Raw genomic sequence first — 21,943 nt, forward strand, 5'->3', positions numbered from 1 at the left:
TTTTTAACCAATCCTTTGAACACATATATATATTATATATTCAAAAACAAATACATATGTGTGTTTGAGACAGATTTTTAGGAATTGTATCGCTAAGTAAATAACTGCATATATAATTTCGCTAGTTATTGAAATATACCTTCATAGTGACTGTTTTGCAATGACAAATAGGAATGTAGCAGAATATTTTCCCAAAACTTTTTCAACAAGTATTTTGTCAGATTTGGGATATTGGAAACCTATTCCCAGGTGGCAAAATGGTGAAGAAGCTGCCTGCCAACGCAGGCAATGCAAGAGACGCAGGTTACCCCCGAGAAGGAAATGGCGACCCACTCCATTTGTGCTGTTTTAAGCCACTGAATCTGGAAAGATGCTAACTGCAGCAACAAGAAACCAATACAAAGTTTTTGATGAGATTTTATTGTGAAATATTGGATTTAGAAAAAAGTACAAAATGTCAACGGTCAGATGTGTACAAGTACAGTATTTCAATAGTCTATACATGTGAACAGCTTAACAGGTTCACTGCAGAATGCATATTTAGACCAATACAATCTAAAAAGGACTGCAATATTCACAGGCTATTAATACATAAATAACTGGAGCCAAAATGACCCTCACTGGTAAATGCTAATCAATAGCTGAAAGCAGCCTAAAAAAGCACAATATACGGCACACCATAGTATCTCCTTACAGATCCACATTGAGAGGATATTAGGTCATTAGGTCAATACACTACAGATCCAAGACTGGGACTCATTACTAATTTATACAATTGCAAATAATTAAGTTATAAAACCAGGTCATGGAATAAAGAGAGGCATTTAATTAGGACTAAATACTGTGAAGCCCCTAAAATGTTTTAGCCTCTGAATTTACAAAGCTTAATTATTTAGACTGATTTCAATTTTTAACCGTTTACCTACAAAAAGGGGAAGGGGCACCTTTCTTTTGTAGCAGCTCCAACAAGGTGTAAGAACTATTACACAGTTTATTTTAAAACCACAATGACCACTGTGGATTGACAAATGGCTATGAATCCACAATACAAACAGTATAAATTTTAAAGAAAGGTAATGACTGTATTATGAATTTAGCAAATCCTGAAAACATTAAAATCTGTGTTAAGAAAGCATTAGCTATCATTGTTGAAAGTACTAAATTTAGGAAAATTATTGCATGAGGTCTCATAAAAACAAATCGGTTTAATTTTTCCAAGTCTGACTGACTCAATATTTTACTATCACTTGAAAATTACTCTAGATTATATGTTTTCAAACTGGATAAAACATTATTTGAAATCAGTTTAAAATGAAACTTTAGGAACAATCTACTGAAACATGAATCATGTTAAAAACAATTAATAAAATCATCCTGTGTTCTGAGGAAAGAGGATAGGACATTTTTAGAAAACAATCTTCAAAACTGATAAATTTAAGAACAATTTACTAGAAACAAATTTATCTTTGTCCATAAATTCCTAAGAGAAGGAGACTTTCTACTCTGTACAGTATACCTGGCAATGTTTGATACTTTAAAAATGAACTGAAAAGTCTGAATTGGCATTTACTAAGTAGGAGATCAATTCTATTACAGGCTGAAAACCACTAGATCAGAATGTAATTAGTCAATAATTTCTCCTAACCTATCCCACCCTACCCTTAACCTTTTATAGACAATTTTAAACACTCTGATATAATTTTCTTATAAATAGTGCCTGAATCTTACAGTAGATTCCAATTTATTCAAAGATAATCACAGAATGATTTAAAAGATATTTAATTTTTCCAGATTTGCTTTAAACTTACAATTTAAGTATGGTATACATAAATATTAACTTAGATAACCACATATTATAGAGAAAGCAGATATATGGACCACTGAAGAAAAATTTTTTTTAATTTTAATAAAAGAAAAATAAAACATGTAACTCACAAAATATGAACATGAAGCCATATGACATAAAAAATAAAATTATTCTACCCATACTGATTTAAAATTAAATCTTTTGGGAACTATTTTAACATAATTCAATGAATTCAATGACCAATAGTTTCCCATATCACACAGAAACAAACCACGAAATCATCTCAAGTCTAATGCATTGTCAGTTCTTAATGCAACCTCAAACATTTTACTAGCAACTCTTCCTTTTGAAGTAGGCTTCTATACATATACATTTATATACAAACATTTATTAAACATGATTTTAAAACAAACCATATGTACAAAAGATCAGCATTCCTATAAATAAAAACATTAGGTGGCAAAAAGGCACTTGTAAGTAAAAATCTACAGTAGTTTTTACAAAACAAACACATTTTACCTTGGATACTGTACAATAAACATTAATTCCTATACCAATAATGAAAATACTAGTTTACTAACTAATGTTAACAATGTAACTTTTAAAAACATATTTACATATACTCTGAAGTCCATTTAATAAAAGCACCATGATTCTTTCCTATTTCATGTTGATGAAAAGTATAAACACAATTACCAAAAAACCAGTGTTCACAATTTTTCTTGTTCAAAAGTTTTTGTTATTTCTGAATTGAAAACTGTTTATATGAAATTAGCATAGTGTAAAACAAAAAACAAACAAAAAGCCCTGCTGTTCTGACTTCTGAAAACCATACCTACTCTATTATTGCATGTTGCGTTTTATAAAGAGCACTAGTCATGCACTCCTTTACAACTGTTTAATACTATTGCTGGCAAAAAAGTTCCTGGATATCAAATAATTAAAAAGTTACTTCAAACCAGTTGAAGTTTTACTTGAATGTTTTACAACTTAAAAAATGCTGTATATCAATTACAAAAGTGAATAGGAAACACGCCAATTTATTTGGTGTGCAAAAATATTTTTTCATTACACAGAATTCAAGGGCTTCACAGAATTTTTTTCAAATTTTACATTTTTAGTAGAAACACTTAACGAATAACCACTTTCTCAAGGGGATGTTAATATGCTTCCACTTTTGTCAAACTTTTTACCCTTTGACAATGCTGCAACCTGTTTGAGTAGCTCTCTGTTTTTGGCCTGTGGGAGACAAAAACATTTACCATTAAAAATATTTCAAATATTAGGTCATGTTGAAGAATACACACTATCAGAATGAAAGAGGTGATATACTTAGGCTCATCTCTTTAATGTCTGATGTGTAGAAAGAAAACTCTAAATTGGTTTGTCAGCCCACTTTGTAAATGTCCATATTAATGTGATTGTTGTCCAAAGATACAACTGGTTACAAAAAAAGCAACTTAAAGTGAATCCATTTAAAAGAGGGTCAAGTTTTTAAAAATGGGGAAAATATTTCAGCTTTATTGTAAAAACATGAAGCAAAAGCTATGAATATAAGTATTATTTTATAATGAATAAGATCAAATAATTCAAGTGATAATTTGAGAGGACCATTTCTAGAACCACCACAAAGTCCTTCATTTTGATGTGTATACTTATTTATAAAATATGCATAAGAGGTCCTTTTTGCAAAAATATACAGTCTTTATTGCTTTGCCAAACAGACTACTCTGTTAATGATACTTAAATAATTTTTTTTGAAACACCAATCAGAACCACACCTTTCTGGTCTTTTTTTGTTGTTCCTTTAACTGGCATACAGTTATTTGGTATGTGCTTTGATATAATTTGAGCAGTTATACATTGTCACTGTGACTTATGTTTGAAAATCATTTTCCTTCACAGGTCTCAAGATTTTTTATTATCTAGACTTTTTTAACCTCAGAGCTTTATCTTCTAATTTTAGCCTTTGTATGGCACGGTAAAACTGCCTTCTCAGTTTACGATCTTAAAGCAGTTTGATGAAATATAAACCTGTCTCAGGCTTTGTACTTAGCATCTCCCTCACCCTTCTCCAATCAAATTCTCCCTAATTAATACCCATGACGACCCCCAAAATGCAAATAACCGAGCTATCTTATATTTGCAAGTCAAATCATTTTTTAATGTTCTACTGCATGATTAACAGCATTTCTCTATTCCATGATTATTAAATAATTAAGGTTATAATTAGGAGTTTCAGTTTCAAATTCAATTTCAGAAAACCACCAAGGATCTAAAAGGATTTTTATTTCCCCTTTAGAACTGGTTTGAGAAACTCAGAGGACAAATCAATGAGAATGCCTGGCAGTTAGTGAAAGTCAAACACGCACACTCATTATCAACTGGTATATTACTCAGTTGACCATCCAAGTAAATACGATAGTCATAAATTGTTTTCTTTTCACTGTTAGCTACATATATTACTTAATTTATAATAGACTCACTGGCTAAAACAAGAAATCTTAAGAAGCAAATTTTAAAATACAAACTAATGAAGAAAAAGGAAATGTTTGCAAAGTTGCTCCCAAGAGATCTGTCAGATCTGTAAGCTACATTATGCAGAAGTGTTTACAATGACATAGCAAATCATTAAAGTTAACTTTTAAACTACCTTTTCTCATTCATGATTAAAAAATAAAATATCAATGAGTCTATAACTGTCATATTCTAAGTATGAAATACAAGAACTCAAATGTTAGGTATGACAAGGGTGGGGGAGGAGAGGGAGAGGGAGAGATGAATGGAGAGCAGCATGGAGGCGCACACACTAACATATGTAAACAGACAGCCAACGGGAATTCGTTCTATGACTCGGGGAACTCAAAGTGGGGCCCTGGGATAACCTACAGGGGTGGGGATGGGCGGCAGGTAGAAAGGAGACTCAAGGGGGGGGGGGACATATGTACACCTGTGGTTAATTTATGTTGATGACAGAAATCAAACAAATACTGTAAAGCAATCACCAATTAATTAAAAATAAATATTAAAAAAACATTAGGTATTGAAAGAAGTTAGCAGCTAATTTTCAATCTGCATGTATTATTTAGTATCCTAATCACATCATTAAATTTGCCGATAAATTATGTAAGAAAAAAGCCTTTAAGAAAAATCAACGGTCAGTTGCTAAAAAGAGACAAGTCTAAATCTGTCTTATTCTGATACAATATATTTTATAATATTTAATATATATGCATTAAAAATGCTTTATCCTAGTATTTATTACTTCTTTATTACACACCATGCAAAGATCAATCATTTAAGAACTCTTAAGCAAGTTAAAAATTTTTAGAAATGCTGGCCTAAAGGAAAGAATATGTGGATTAAGAATCACAGATCCTTCTCTGATTCCTGGTTCTGCCATTTATCTGCTACGTAATTTGAAATTTATTTTCTCATATGTAAAACACAACTCTCACCACCTACCTCAACAGGGGTTGAAAGAACTAATCAAACACACACAACACTTGGCCTAACACAACGGCTGGCATACAGCAGGACTCAAATGTTATTTCCCCTTTCCCCGCTATCACCTTATCCCCTAAGTGAAGGTGTATTTTTTACTGGGTATTCCTGATATTTCAGACAATTTGGTTACTGTTTTGGTTGGTTGGGTTTTGTTAAGGGGTTTGTTTTTTTTGGACAGTTTTTTTCTTGTGTTGCTCAGTGATTATTTTTCACGTTTGGTAATTTCAAACGTTTTGAGAGCTATTAGAAGAAGGTAAATTTTCAGCTTCAGTGTTCAGTTTCTTATCACAAAAAGATGAGAAAAACAGTTCACTATATTTACTCAGGTAGAGAACCGTACTAGTACATGGCTGCTAAGGGGAATGGGGTTAAAAAAGGATACTTCACTGTGACAGGAGGTCACCAATAATAACACAAATATGGAAGTGGTCTAACAGCAAGAATGAAACACAAAACCTGAGTAACCTGAGGTGGGAGGCAGTGCAGAACAGGAGAAAGTAGAGCTGAATCTGGTTAGAAGATGTAGGTTTCTACGCCACTTCTGACTGTGTTTCCAGTTTCATGTGTAAAATGGGGATACCACATACTGAAGGTTACACTAAGGTGCAAATAAGACAGCCTATGTAAAATTATGCTGAAAACGTACACTTCTATGTAATTATTAGTTATTTATTCTACAAAATTTCAGCTACCAACCAAGAAGAGGTGGACTAAGCATACTAAACAGACTAAAATGTCAAAGAGAATTCCCCTGTGCTTACAGCTACAAAATGAAACAACAAACTGCTCTTCTGAACAATAAGTTGTACTAAGGTTTATCAAATTTAAGTACTGCTCACAGGTTTTTTGCTGTATCATTTTGAACTTATTCATGTTTTGGCTACACTGCATTAAACTGGAGATCACCATGCAGAAGATTTTATTTCCAGTAATCACTCAGCACTAACAACCAAATGAGTAAAACAAAATAAAACTACTATTTGCTGGGGGATGAGAAATGATAATGTACAAGAAGCCTAGTATATAAAATGAGCAAATCTCTCAGAAAAAAGGGCTGATGGGTACTTCCATAAATCATCACTCATTTGGCAACCTATCTGAATGCCTACTATGTGTCAGGTTCTAATTCTCTTCACAATTCTTCGTAACAGTTAAGATCAGCATTAGGACTAGACAACCTCTACCTTGAATTTCAACAAGTTCCTAAACCCACTTTACAAACTTACTCAATGTAAGCTATGTTCAAAGAATGAAGAACACAAAACCAAAAGATAGGAACAGCAAATATCCTTTGGCGTTACAATGTTAAGAAAAAAAAAAAGAAAAAGTAGGGCAGTATTAATTCCTTCCTTCCCAAGTTGCACTCTCCCAACCAACAGCCTGAAGTCAGTGCACTGCCATCCTCTATGCTTTTAAAACAACAAATGTCAGAATGTATAAATTGACAGAAGATGTAATTAACTTAGTGCGTCTGATTTCTAAATTCATGAGACCTAGGTGGAAAAAGGCTTGCAGAAGGGGATAACCTGTGCCTGTGTTGGATGCTCTCCACCTCTGCGTGCCAGACCTCAGACAGCACCCTCCATGTCACTGTGGTGACTCCTGGCGTCACCATTGAGCTGTCCTGCACACAGAAGCCTGCTGAGCGCCCGCTGCAGCACTCGGAGGCTGGCTTGCACAGGATCCCTCCTGTGGAGACTCAGAGCCCTATCTGCTGCTGCTGCTGCTGCTGAGCTGTCTCAGTCCTGTCCAACTCTTTGCAACCCCATCAACTGTAGCCCGCCAGGCTCCTCTGTCCATGGGCAATCTCCAGCCAGGAATACTGGAGCAGGTTATCATTCCCCGCTCTAGGGAGTTTTCCCAACCCAGGTCTCCCACTTTGCAGGCGGATTCTTTACTGTCTGAGCCACCAGGGCAGCCCAGAGCTCTGCTTGGCACTTTGGAAATCATAGTCCAAAGGTGAAAGTGCACTCTTGGGCCGTGCACCTCTGCATGCAGCATGAATTTCCTTCACTTGAGGTCCCTGAAAATTGGTTTGTACCTCTACTTCTCCCCTTATCTGGGAGGAAACAGAAGAATATCTACACACTAAACTTAATTTTCACCTTAATTTCATGAATCTGAAAACTCCATCTAAATTTCAGGCACAAGTTTTCTGATTTAATCTACTGAATCCCCTCTATCAAGTGATTTCAAGCAACAATTTTTAATGGGAGCAGGATTAAAAACTATTATAAAGTCAAATCAAAGCTGAAAGTCCTCTGGATATGCATAAAGGAGGGAAACCAATACGACTCTAAGAGAAAGAATACTATTAACCAAGTTTAGCCATCCTTGCTTAACAGTTTACATAAATTATCTCATTTACCTGGAGTTGTTCCACTGTTTCTTTGTGAGCTTTTTCCATACTGTTCATTTTTGTTCTCAAGTTTGACTCTTGGTACTGAAAATCTGCCTTAAGTTCAGTTAACTGAAAGGTTAAAAAAAACATAGATATATAAATATCCATATGTATGTATATATACAACCTGATATACAAACACACATCATTTTAAATATTTTTCACAGTAAACTCACAATTCATCATAAAGTGGAGAATGCTAACAGATTCCTACGTTTTATAGCTTATCTAAAATTTGTTTTGTGAAATGAATTGTATCTAATTTACTAGTTTAACACTAATATTAAGATAATATTGAAACATCAGTAAAACTTCTGAGAAGTTGCTGTTTTTGTTTCTTTTTAAAGTAGTTTCACTGGACACAGAATTTGGCAACTGGTATGCCAACAGGAAAGCTTAGTGGTTAATGCTCTGGAAAATGCTTTGATTAAAACATACTTCACATATAAAAACAAAGTAAACAGTACAACTGGTTTCAGGTTAAAATAATCTTCCAATGACAGAAGAAAAAAGGTTTACACTGGACAAGTATGAAAAACAGAGAAACAGTTTCATCAACTGAAAGTTATATTGGCTTTTCCTTTAAACTCTATGTCCAGAACTCCGTATCTGATACCACCTAAGATCTGAGGTAAAGACGGAGAACAAAGCACAGAAATACAACTAACACGGAATGAGAAAGGAAAGGGTTACTTTAAAATTTGCGCTTAGACAACCTAAAACAGTGATTTGAGAAAGACAGCTACTACATGACAATTTTTCTTCATAAATATAGATGGTCTAGAGATATAAAAAATCTCATGACTTCACACTAAAAAATAAGTTGGTATTACATAATTTCAATAAATGAACCAGGTAGAAGAAAGCTTCTGGTCATTTTTATTTATTGATTGATTTTTATTATGTTTTTAAACTGGAATGTAGTTGCCTTTCACAGCTCTGTCAGTTTCTGCTGTACAACAGAGTAAATCAGGCTGACACATGTGTACCTCCCTTTTTGGATTTCGTTTCATTTAGGGCATCACAAAGCACCAAGCAGACGTCCCTGTGCTACAGGTTCTCGTTAGTTATCTACTTTATACACAGCAGTACGGTACAGTAATGTCAATCCCACTCCCACCTTTCCCCTTGGTATCCATGTTTGTTCTTTACGTCTGCAAGCCTACTTCTGCTTTGCAAATAAGATCATCTTTACCACTTTGGTAGATTTTACATGCTTCTGGTTATTTTTAAATGGTTTTCATTATGTAAGTTTTAAAGGTTTGCAGGTTCTTTTCTGTAATTACCCAGTAATCACTAAACAAAGAAGTACACCAAAAAGAGAAAGGAAGTCACAGTGTCTTATATTCTGATTTTCTGAATAAAAGCTCTTGCTTTTGTCAAATTCAAAGAATAACTGAATTCTGCTTTCTATATTACAGAGGAACTCCTGTTCTGAAACGCCAGTTCACATCAGATAAACTATGATATTCTCATCTCTATATCATGAGTTGCCTCCATATTATTAATTTCTGAAAGATAAGAACATGTCTTTTTTTTTTATAATTATTCTTTTTATCCTTCTCATCTAGTATGTGGCTGTCTGTAGAAGTCACTGAATGAAGTGAACTAAATTCAAGAAAATAATACAACTGTCTTATACTTACATTGTAAGAAAAAGGTGTAAATATGTAGCTATTTTAGGCTTACATTATTTTCCTCAAAATACTGCAAACTTCCACGCTCATTAGTGTTTAAGAAAAAAAGAACACTAACAAAAACAGAAAACTTTCACCTAAATGCACTAACACAGACTAGTCATGCTAGAAAAAAACCCAAAATCTAAGGAAGCCAAAATTCCACAATTCATTACTACTTAGTTTTGGAATCATTGCTATTTTATAGTACACTTACCATTTTACTCAATTTTTATCTAGGTTAGTACAGATAGACCTGTCTTTGTGTAACAGAAATCTCTCTAAAATTCTGAGTGTAGAACAAATTTTCATTAAAACTAACCTAAAATATTCTGTTGCTAAGCAAAAAGAACCATAAAAAAAAGACACTCATAATTTTGCTACTTTTATGTCAATTCTAAATTTCATAAACTGAACTTGCTTAAGCTATGGTACAAACGTATTAAAATAAATTTAGATCTGTTAACCATCAAGGTGAGGAAAAATGTAATGTAAAAGGTACATTTTTTTACATGAATGTCACAAGTGCAAGCCAACTCAGATTCAAGCATTACCATGGATATTCAGAGACAGCTATATTCATAATTATGTCTTGTTCGTAATTTTAAGAAGAGTATGTTTTCCTATTGCAATAATGTTTGAAGTAGGTCAAACTAGATAGTCCAGGACCATAAAATAAGTTCAGAAGTAGGTTCTACCCTTAAAGATGACCAAACCCCAGTAATAGCAGCTATGAGCACTTATACATGGACTTTACATTTTCATTTAATTACAATCATCCCATGACATGGTGTTAATACTCTCATTTTTAAAATGAGAAAATTGAGGCCCAAAGAGGTAAAATTCAGCTCAAGTGCACAGAGAAAGTATTACAACTTTTTACTAAACAGACTATGTATTTGATATTCCTCTTAATCTAACTTATAAAGTTCCAATAAGTAGACTTACTTTCCACCTTATATGTAGCTAATCACTCACATAGGAATTTCCCACAGCATTTTCACCAGTTATTTGATCCTGACTGAAATAAACAATTGGTATAAAAAAGACTGCATTCAATTCCTTTATCAAAAGAATTGACACAATATTCATTTACATCTCGTTTTCAAATTAAGGCATTAGACTTAACTTTAGATTTCTGGCTTAGTGAAACTAATATCCAGAAATTGTTAGCATTTTATAGCCCTCAACTAATTCTGAGAACTAAAATTCTGAAATACTGCTTTTATGTATCATCATTAGATGGCTTAGGCTCCAATTTGCACTTCTGTGTCTTGTAAGAATCATGCACAACACACATTACCAAGTTATTAAAGGAAGTCTAATAACATTTGCAGTTATCAAGCAACAGTCAAGATGTAAATCTTACCAGGCTTCAATGAACCATGTACTTACCTTTTTATCTTTTTCTAAAATGGTCTGGTCTCTCTGCTGTAAGAGACGTTTAAGTGACATCACTTCTTCTTTCAGTTGACTTATAAGGACAAAATTGTCTGTTCCCCCACTATCTGCTGACTGATTTATAGAGCTACTAAAAAGAAAAAAGTAAAACACAGTTAAATGAAGTAGAAGGAAAATTAGCAGGTGTTCAAATTGCATAAATTAGACAATTCCACAAACATCCTTAAGGCTAATGCAAAAAAATATGTACCTGACAGAAATGGATGCAACTGGCAAATTACCTTACTAATGGCACACATTACATACACCTGCAGAAATATAATTCAGTATTAGCTTTTAGGGGGTCAATACTTCTAGTGTAAAGCAATAGGCAGCCAATTTGTACAGTAACATCAGCAAACTTTTGGCTAATGAACTAAAACAAAGTCACTCTCATAATACTTTAAATCTAAAAACATTTTCCAAGCAGGTCAATCTCAAATACCACAATTAGTTTTGTGTTTCATTGAAGACTAATTAAGATAAAGAGAATTCAGACTTCTTTTCAAAACCCAAATTTATGCCCCAAATAGAATAACATAGTTCAGTGCCACTTTCTTATTACTAAAATTAAGTTAAAAATTTTAACTGATTATGTTTACTCTTCGATGTGACTCAAAGAAGTCAATGTAGAAGATACATGTTTCTATTCTTTTACCTAATAATAACTGGCAACCAGCCATAATTGTTCATTCAACTAAGCTGAATTTTCACAGCACTAAAGAAATTCATTTTTACCTATCTCCATTAGATGGCTTAGATTCCAATTTGGGCTTTTTCTTTGGAGTTTCATTCTGAATTGCTGCAGAGGATTTATGGCTGAAACCAAACATTAATAAAAATAATTAGAGTAAAAAGGGAAGAGGCGCCAAAGGAAAATTTATTTTTCTTCCCCTAAAGCATTACTGAACATCAATTTTTTTTAAAGCCTAAGTAACAAAGTTAAAGAAATGTTACATTTTTAAAAATACATGTCAAAGTATTTCAGGAAATATATTAACATATTTACCTCTGTTTCCACAGTCCCTGTTCTTGTTCTGGACTCAGATTGCTGATTCTGAAAAATACACAAATGATATCTAATAACAACATTTATTTAAAACATCAACATTTTAATAGCATTCTTCCCAATGGAATCAAATGATATATGTTTATACTCTTGTTCAATGAAAGGCATATTCAACTAAGTTTTCAGACTAAGTTAATATATATTGAATAAATCACACTTTAATAAAATACACTGGCCATCTTGCTTAAGAAAAGTACAGTGACAGGGACTGAATTTTCTTTTTAATTAGGATTTTTATAATTCAACTTAATATCATATTAAGGGTTAGAGTATATGAGCATGAAAACGAATCTAACAGGGTTCTATAATGATAAAGTCTGAAAATCATCCTACTCAGGCTACCCTTACTATTTTAGACAGAAGATATTTTATCTTAAAGTTAAGCCCTTCCTAATAATCCTACATGGAGATGAACTGGAGTAACTCAGGTAGCTCAGAATAGTGTTGTCAGGCTAAACCAGGAAATATCTGAATTTCTTTCTTTCCTAGTTTTCCTTAGAATCCTCTCCTCCAAAGTCTCCAGTCTTTCATTAGGTTGTACTCTAGAGCAGTCAAGCTGCAAATATTGGGAAATCTCATGGAAACAAGTGATTTTACTTTTCCTTATAATTACTGCTGCTGTTTAGTCACTAAGTCATGTCCAACTTTTGTGACTCCATGGACTAGCCTGCCATGCTCCTCTGTCCATAGGATTTCTCAGGCAAGAATACTGGAATGTGTTGCCATTTCCTTCTCCAGGGGATCTTCCTAACTCAGGGATCAAACTTGTGGTCTCCTGCTTGGCAGGCGGATGGACTCTATCACTTAGCCACCTGGTAAGCCCCTTATAATTACTACCACAGTACTACTTCTTTTGCATTATGCCACAATGCTAATAACCACTTAATAATTCACTATGAAATGTCCATACTTTTCTCCTGTATTTTCACATTAGCTAATCCTTCACTAACCTCTAGTTTATTCATTCAACACGTGCAGAGCATCTCCTATGTATGTATCAGACACCACATAAAATGCTGACCCTTGAACAATATGGGGCTTTGAGGGCACTGATCCTCCAACCAGTTGAAAATCTTTGCAGTCAGTCCTCCATTTAGGAGGTTCTGCATCTAGACTCAATCAACCACAGGTCATGAACTGTAGTAAATATTTAGTAAAACAAAACAAAATCTGAGTATATAAATGGATCTATGCAGTTTAAACTTGTTGTTCAAGGGTCCACTTGAACCTTGTACAATATAAGAGGTGTTAGATGACCTGGGCTGTGCGACCTTTTGCAACTTATGAAAATCCCTTGAGCCTCAGTTACCTCATCTGTAAAATGGATATGATACATAGCTTATAGGGAATATGAGGATTAAATGAGCTATGTATGTAAAACAGTACAGTGCTACATACACAATAGAAATAGTACATGTGTTTGTGTGTGTATATAAAATTTATTGCTATTGTAGCTGTAGAAGTTTTTTAGCCATGTTCTTAAGAATCAGCTATAAATAAATACGCTGGGGAAACAACAGCTGAATCCTATCAACCTCAGCTATTCTCTACTTGTGGTGGGAAACAGCAACCTTACTGAGGAATTCAGTTGCCATTTTCTCTTACAAACTTCATTAAAAGCATTGGCAAGTCATATGCACTGGCAAAGTCCAGACCTTGAAATGAGAAAAATCATAATAGTGACTTAATAGAAACACTGGGAATCTCAGCTTTCTGAGGTAGGCTTTTCTTGTATCCCTATTAACCTGAGTTTCTTCCTTCCTCCAACCCCAATCAATTTATATCACAATATGTAAACTGTCTCTAATCAAACTCATCCACTGATTTTCAGATATGGCTCCACCAACTGGTTGCCTACTCATCCCATACAGAATAGTATTTACATTTCTTAAATAATCAAAAGGAAAATAAAAAATCCATTCTCTTTCCCTTTACCTTTGAAACCTGTCATTCTTTCAAAAGATTAAGTTACTGTGACAATGTTAGATCTTAACAATGTGCATGTGTCCGTTCACCATTATCCGTGAAGGACAAGGAAAAGAGATATTTCAGCTGAGTCTGAGATGTAGGTCTGCCAGTTACCATCATGGTAGCTATTTTTTCGTATTTTTCCCTAAAGCAAGAAGTGAAAATAAGGAAGATTTCTGTTCCTTTGCTCCTTGTAATTCTCCGATACAGAGATCAGAACATTTCTTCAAAGCAGCCAGGTAAAAAGGCACTATGGAACCTACCACTGTTAAACTCAGAAAGCACTACAGCACGGTAACAAACGAAAAGTGGCTGGAGAAGCAAAGGCACATCAGCGCCTCAATAAACTCCCATGATCCAATATGTGTGCTTGCCCAAAGTTTAGAGTCAAACGGTGTTTATTAGACAGACCTATAAAACGCTCCAAAAGTATCATCTGTGTTCCTAACTGTGGCAGACATCAGTTTTCTGTACATGAAACTATGTTTTGACTACCTAGGACCTGAAAAACATTCAGAGAAATTTGCGAAAATATAATAAATTCTCCTGAAACTCAGTGTGTATCATGTCCCTTTTTACTACATTTTAATTTTTGTGTTTAATTTGCATTTTAATAGTCTTAGTTTTCCATGAAGACTAAAGCCACACTTAAAAAAAAAAAACGTTTACACACATTACGGGTTACTATATTACTACTATTTAACTTTTCTTCCCAAGGCAATTTAAAAATCAAGTAGCTGATATTTGAAGAGTTCCTGTTTTTTAAAATAGCAAAGTACCACTAGTCAGAAAGATTTTTTTTCTCACATTTAGGGAATCTTCAATGTTTAGAATGCTTCTATCATGGTCACAAATGATAGTGTTACAATCTGTTCTCCAAAAATACAAAATACATTTCCTAGTCACTGGTTAAAATTTACTTTAACTAAAACAAGTTAATAGTAACTGCTGCTGCTGCTGCTAAATTGCTTCAGTTGTGTCCGACTCTGTGCGACCCAATAGACAGCAGCCCACCAGGCTCCCCCAACCCTGGGATTCTCCAGGCAAGAACACTGGAGTGGGTTACCATTTATTTCCTCCTCCAATGCATGAAAGTAAAAAGTGAAAGTGAAGTCGCTCAGTCATGTCTGACTCCGCGACCCCATGGACTGCAGCCTACCAAGCCCCTCTGTCCATGGGATTTTCCAGGCAAGAGTGCTGCAGTGGGTTGCCATGTCCTTCTCCAAATAGTAACTGAGGCAAATGTAATTTTTACAAGTAAAATCCTAACGATTCTTTGAGTAGTGAGGTTTTTGATAGCATGAATCAATTAAGAATTAACTATGTACTTGTATTTTGACTTCATTACAAGATCATAATTTTATACTGTAATTCTCGAAATGTCCGATCTTCACATTTATGGTAAATAACTAAACACACTCACTATGTGTAATTCTGTACGTTGAATAAAGTGAGGAAATAGCCCTAGACACTCAAGCTTACCAGATACTAAACTAGTACACAGCTAGCATTTACAAAAAGTGAAAGACCAAAATCAGGTATTAAAACGCCACAGAGAACTTTGGAAAACATGCTTTCAGAGTACTTACTTATGATGGCTACTGCTGTGACGATGGTGGTGGTGATGGTGGTGGTGGTGGTGTTTTGCATGATGCTGGTCTTTCTCAGTAAGAGATGAAGATGATGAATTTGAATGTGAAGATCCAAGGCTCTTCCTTTGTTCTTTTGTCTTCTGTAAAACTCTCTTGTATGATAAAGTACAAAGCCAGCATAATAACTTCCCATCAACCTTTTAAAAGACAATACTTATATTAGATTAAATGTACCTGTAACTGGCTATAAGTGAAACCAGGTGAAGATAAGCTGTTCAACTTCTGACTCTCTTGCACACACAGATTTTTGCAAAATGGAAGTAAAATTAGACTTTTTGAATCTTGGGGAAATGCTTCTTTAGAGGTTCACAAAACGGCAAAGGATGATATACGGACATCCATTAGTTTGATGAATTTGAATTTATAGAGAGAAATTTGTTTTATTACTGGAAAATAAACATAAATTGATGACAGATATATTTCAAAGAAACCTTATCTAAGCACTAACCTGAAATCACTGAAATCACTAATCTTAAATCACTGTTATTACTAAAAAGACAAAGTATCTATCATGACAACAAAACTGTTAACTTATAGAAAAAAGAAGAGATTGAATGACACACAGAACCAATTTTCATTTGCAAATTCACCACCTACAAACTAAAAACTATGTCACCTCTAAATCAACTTGCAGCACTTGTGTGATCATTCACCCACATGCATCTCTCTTTCTCTCTTTAGTCACTAAGTCGTGTTCAACTCTCACGACCCCATGGACTGTATAGCCTGCCAGGCTCTTCTGTCCATGGAACTCTCCAGGCAAGAATATTGCAGTGGGAACCCACATGCACAGAGCAGCACAAAATTTGTGTAGCTGGACTGCAAATGTTCCCAGATGAGGTTAAACAAGGTGATGTTCTGCTGCCTTTTCTCAGCTCTCACATTATAAACAAGTATCCTTTTTACAGTCTACTTAGTGTTTTTTATTGTTTTATTTGTATTGTATTTATTTTTTATTGTTTTGTTGTTTTTGTACTGTTTTTTATTGGTGATCTCACTGTTAAAATTGTCCCCAAGTGTAATGCTAAGTGATGCAGTGTTCCTAAGCACAGGTGGCTGTGTAACCTACGTGGAAGACTGCTGTTCAGTGGCTAAGTCGTGTCTGACACCTCTGTGACCCGTGGACTGCAGCCCACCAGGCTCCTCTGTCTATGGATTTCCTAGGGAAGAACACTGCAGTGTGCTGTAACTTCCTCCTCCAGGGGATCTTCCCAACCCAGGGATCAAACCCATGTCTCCTGCACTGGTATGCAGATTCTTTATCACTGAGCCACTCGGGAAGCCCTCACGTGGAAAACACCTGCGTTAGGTAAGACTCAATCAGGCAGTTACAGTGCTGTTTGCTATGAGTTCAATGTAATCAATCAACAATGTATATTAACTAAGGTATCTTTAAACAGAGATATATACAAAACAGGATTAGGCATTGACTCTACCACGTTGTGACCAGAGGCAGGAACCTAATCCTGTATTGCCCTAGGGGCCACAGTTCACTATTCTCTCACTCAGTGTTCGCAGCAACTTTATAGAACAAAACTATGACAAACAATGGAAGTCCACTGTATGCCTATCAATGGGGTGGAAAGGAGATTTCTTTCCAAAATTATTAAGACTAAACCTATAAAAATTAGGTTTCTATCTTCTATTTGTTCACACAAGAAGTGCTAAAGGGACATGTTTTCCAACTAGGATACATATATTGCTGTGGAGGGACCTGGGAGAGGCCCTCAAAGTGACAGTCATCCTCCAAATCAATTGACACTGACAGACATCAGGAAGCCTGTGTGAATGCTCAGCAGGGCAATGTCACACACATACACATTCTTTTTAAGTTACTATAGGTAAAGGGAAAAAAAAGCAATGATATAAAATATGAGCCTCAAATCAAAAGGCACATGACTAAACTTAGAAATATATATATATGTTGAAGCACTATCAGCGATTTTTTCACACTAGCAACATCAAGTAACCAGCAAAAGGTTAAGTAGCTGAAAGGATTTAAAAGCAGTCAGCAATTTTTCCACACAAAATGTTGGATAGCCAAATAGTACATAATACTCATCACAGAATATTTTTTAAAGTATGTATGCTGTGCTTAGTCACTCAGTTATGTTCAACTTTTTGCGACCCTGTGGACTGCAGCCCGCCAGGCTCCTCTGTCCATGGGGATTCTCCAGGCAAGAACACTGGAATGAGCTGACATGCCCTCCTCCAGGGGATCTTCCCAACCAGTGATGGAACCTATGTCTCCCGCATTGCAGGCGGATTCTTTATTGTCTGAGCCACCAGGAAAGCTCAAGACTACTGGAGTGGGTAGCCTATCCCTTCTCCAAGGGATCTTCCCAACCCAGGAAGCAAACCGGGGTCTCCTGCAATGCAGGTGGGTTCTTTACCAGCTGAGCTAACAGGGAAGCCCCCTTTTTAAAATGTAGTAACCTTGACTGATCAAGATGAATCTACGTATGGTGCCAATAAGGAGAAAATGTACTGTTTGTGCACTATCATCTAACTACCAGCTTTTAGGGACTCAAAGACTACATCAAGCTTCAGTAATGTATAATCATAAAAACTTCCAACTTGTTTGTGATGTACTTAATTTCCAGAGGATGTCATAACATAAATAAAACATACCTTTCTTCTTCCTTCCTCCTTCCGATCAAAAGCACATTGTTGTTTGCATTGTTCACAAGTCTGAGGTGGTCCATATTTTTTTTCTGAATTTGTGCAACGCTGACACTTTGTACCAATAAATGCTGCAATTATGTTACAGTACTGACAGGGCTTAGGCTGAAAAAAACAGATATATGTATTTTCTTTAACTGAGACATTTAAAAATACTAAAATTTTGGTGCATAACTTAATCTCAGTGTATAGGGCATATTTCAGGAGTTAATTAAGGAAATGTCATAATGGGTGAAAAAATTTGTTAATTATGTTGCTCTATCATAGTCAAAGACATTTATTTTATTCATATAGTAACACTTATTTCTAGACTCATTAAACTTTTTACTCTATTAAATAGCTAAATAAGACCATGAGAAATATATTTATGATTCACACAGTATATTATATAATACAAAAGCTACATGTAATAAAGTTCCAATCAAAGGCACACACTGATAGAAAAGTTTCATATATCCATATTTGAGGGAAAGAATTTCTACTAACTCAATATCCTGTTAATTACTTTATCATTTATTCAGCATACATTTAGCAGTTTTCATCATATATAAGTACAGATGATGCAAGGAACAGATGAGTTTTTAACTAAAAAAATTTGGCACAAGCATATTCAACTGTAATAAACTTACCTTGATTTTCTTTGATATCCAAGACAACTCAGATTTTAGAAAGCCTTAAGGCCAGCAATTTTACTAATCATGACTGTAATATACCAATAATGAGTGCAATATACATAAAAGAAAATTATACTATGATAACTTCTTGACTTTTGAGACTAAATGCCTGAACACTGTGCTGTATATAAAAACTGTCAGAGGTTCTCAGGAAGGGGAAAAATACAATTATGCGAATTATGAATATGCAGGTTCTCTAACATCAGGAGTTTGTTATATTTGTCTCTTTAAAGAATAAGACCATAAACGTCACACTGAAATTCAATATATATAAACATACACATAATATGATTGCTTTAAAATGTTGTTTTCCCAGCTGACCCTCTATAGAAAGTTTCTTTCCTGAAATATTTTGCTACTTCAAAACATTTAAGAACACAGCAATATATTTTTTCTAAAAGGTGAATCTTTGTGAAAACATTAACAGATCAGTGGCAATAAGATGAAAATATAAAAATACTTACAGTGCCAAATTGCTTCACATTTTGAGCACACTTCTTACAAATTGTATTTGTTTTGCTGAAAAGGAAATTGTATATAGATGATGAAACTTAGGCAGCACAATGTTGAACTAAAGCAAGCAGTCAAAGTGTACTATCAGTAAAAGTGTACTCTCTGCTTTAATAGTACTTAAAACTTATTCTAACACAGAGCAAGAATTTTTCAAAAATATTAAGATCTTTTCAGGGCTGTATTTTTTTATCTAAGTTTACTCCTCTTAATTAAGAGAAATGTTCTTATTGCATATTTTAAATGGAAACAAAACTAAAATTCTATCGTTTCCTATTTAGTTCCAAAATCTTCACACTTGCCACCATGTATGCACAACATCAGTGCCTACATAACCTTCCACTGTTCGCTCTTCACTATTATGACGCTTATACCTGTGAAGAAATTATTATTGTTCATTACTCTTTTTATAAACTCTTCTATGGGTACTGAGGCTCTAACAGGAATTACTCCATTATAAGATGTGTTTTTCTTTCACTGGTGACAAGTTATTAGACTTTGCTATAGACCTTTCCTCAAGTCCATGTCAGCACTAATGTTCTACCTTTTTTTTTTTTTGATGTGGGCCATTTTTAAAGTCCTTACTCGGACTTTAAACAAACAATATTTGTTAAATTTTTTGTGTTTTGGTTTTCGATGGCCTCAAGGCATGTTGTATCTTAGCTCCTTCACCAGGGATGGAACCTGCACCCCCTGGATTGGAAGGCACTTAACCACGAACTACAAAAGATGATCCTGTCGTTTTTTTCCCCCACATCTTAACAACAATTGATATTTGCACTGTTCATTAGCAAGGCTGTATATTTTCCTTGCAATAATTTATTTTTTATTTCCTCAGGTATAAAGTATAGCTGTAAAATACCCATTAATTTTTGGTGAATATTCTCTCTCCTACTATGTAGAAACATGTAGAAAGTGCTTACAACTATAATTTTGAGAAACTAAAGCACTTTATTTAAAAAAAGCTTTAATATATATACTGGGTTACAAGCCTCAAGTATTCCTTACAGACAATACTTTGCCTTTAACAATCAAAAACTGTTCAATATACAAACCTCTCTTGTTGAAACTCTGATCTGCAGTAAGTACATTTTACAATAGGATGTGCAATCCGACATTCCTGTAATAAGACAATATATTAGTCAGTATCTCGAAGTCCCAAATTTCACTTTTCTGGTGGAAAATTATTACTCAACCTAGTCAAATGCCTGAAACGTCAATAAAATCTGTCCCCCAACGAAGACAATTGAGTGATTTTATCAAATAAGTAGCCAATTACAGCATAATTCCTTAGGGAAGGCTTAGATGTCTTTGTCTTTATTAGATATGGGGGGTACTCAACAGATTAAAATTACAGAAAGCTGTCAGGGCCGCCCCCAAGGACTGGTTAAATGTGAAACTACTTGTTATTTTGCACCGTCGCTCACAGACAGCATCCCGGCTTTAATGGGATGGGAGGAGCTCCAAATCTTAGAGCATTCTGTTCCCAAGCCAGACGCTTCGCTTTCCCGGACAGGGAAGGAGGATGCCATCAGCTCTGCGGCTTCGGGTTCCTAGCAAGAAAGTGCAAACACCGTCCTCTGCCTCCCGGTGGAAGGAGAGGACAGACCAGACAGAAAACCGAGAGGAAAACGTCTCCATCCCGGGGTCTCTGCGGCATAGACAGGTGGCTGCCTCACGCAGCCCCACCCCGAGACCCCCTCAACGTTGCTGGGGCCCGGACCCCTCTCGGGCCGCCTGGAGGAGGGCAGGGCTCTGTCCTCCTCTCAGGGGCTTTCCCAGCGGATGCCCACGTCCTCGGAGAACCGGATCTCTGGGTGAGGAGGCGAGAACTCCAAACCCCCAAGACACCAGCGAGAAGAGACAGAGGGGGTGGGGGGGCTGCAGTGCCACACGGGCACCCACCTCCCTCGGGCCATGGCCGAGGAAACCCCGCCCGCCCGCCACCCAGCGCCCACGGACCTTGCAGAGCTGCTGGCCCTGGGAGAGCTCCTCGAAGGGATAGCGCTGGGTGCACTTGGTGCAGGCATACAGGGCCGAGGCCGCCATCCTGCTCCTCAGCCTCCTCCTCTACCGCCGCCCGCTCCGAGGCGGGGCCCCACGGGGAACTCGGGCGCCGCCGCCGCCGCCGCCGCCCGGGCCGCGCGGGCTCCTCCTCCTCCCCCGCCCTCAGCCTCGCGCCCACCAGACCCTCGCCGCCAGAGTCCGAGGCCCCGCGGCCGCAGCCGTCTCCCTCCGCCTCCACTTCCGCCCCAGCCCACCCAGTGACGCCGTCCCAGCCGCTCCCGCTTAGGCCCCGAGAGCGGCGGAGGGAGACGAAGCGGGGAGTTTCGCTGCGGTTTAGCTGCGCGGCGGCAGATCCGCTTCCTCCTCGGCCTCCCCTTCCGCACCCCTGATTGGCTGAGGCGGCGACTGCGTCACTCGGCCGCCCCGCCTAGCTTCTGACCCCCGGTACGCCGGGCGCGCCCACAAAGGGAGGACGTCGCTGGCCAATAACAACCCGACGCCCTCAGCGCGCGAAAGCGGCTTTAAACTCGCCCCGCCCCGAGGCCCCGGT

The 21,943-nt window shown here is 36.3% G+C and overlaps 1 protein-coding gene across 3 annotated transcripts; it reads right to left on the minus strand.

Annotated features, from left to right (window-relative positions):
• Positions 1 to 401: 401 nt before the first annotated feature.
• Positions 402 to 21,651, minus strand: FAM76B (family with sequence similarity 76 member B). 3 transcript variants are annotated; one of them, XR_010664381.1, is made up of 11 exons: positions 21,349 to 21,651; positions 20,442 to 20,506; positions 19,341 to 19,395; positions 18,152 to 18,307; positions 15,458 to 15,657; positions 11,841 to 11,888; positions 11,570 to 11,650; positions 10,787 to 10,922; positions 10,340 to 10,408; positions 7,683 to 7,784; positions 3,014 to 3,046 (listed from the first exon to the last, which is right to left on the minus strand). XR_010664381.1 is itself a non-coding variant. In XM_065943977.1 (10 exons), the coding sequence occupies exons 1-10, from the start codon at positions 21,433 to 21,435 to the stop codon at positions 2,957 to 2,959; spliced, it is 1,017 nt and encodes a 338-aa protein (XP_065800049.1). In that variant the 5' UTR covers positions 21,436 to 21,647; the 3' UTR covers positions 402 to 2,956. The 3 variants fall into 3 exon arrangements, 2 of the variants coding, with proteins under 2 accessions (XP_065800049.1, XP_065800046.1); XM_065943977.1 differs by lacking the exon at positions 10,340 to 10,408 and having other exon boundaries at positions 402 to 3,046; positions 10,787 to 10,919; positions 21,349 to 21,647; XM_065943974.1 differs by lacking the exon at positions 10,340 to 10,408 and having other exon boundaries at positions 402 to 3,046; positions 21,349 to 21,646.
• Positions 21,652 to 21,943: the final 292 nt, after the last annotated feature.

The sequence above is a fragment of the Muntiacus reevesi genome, chromosome 9 (genome assembly GCF_963930625.1).
Source record: "Muntiacus reevesi chromosome 9, mMunRee1.1, whole genome shotgun sequence".
In the NCBI taxonomy this organism is placed as follows: domain Eukaryota; kingdom Metazoa; phylum Chordata; class Mammalia; order Artiodactyla; family Cervidae; genus Muntiacus; species Muntiacus reevesi.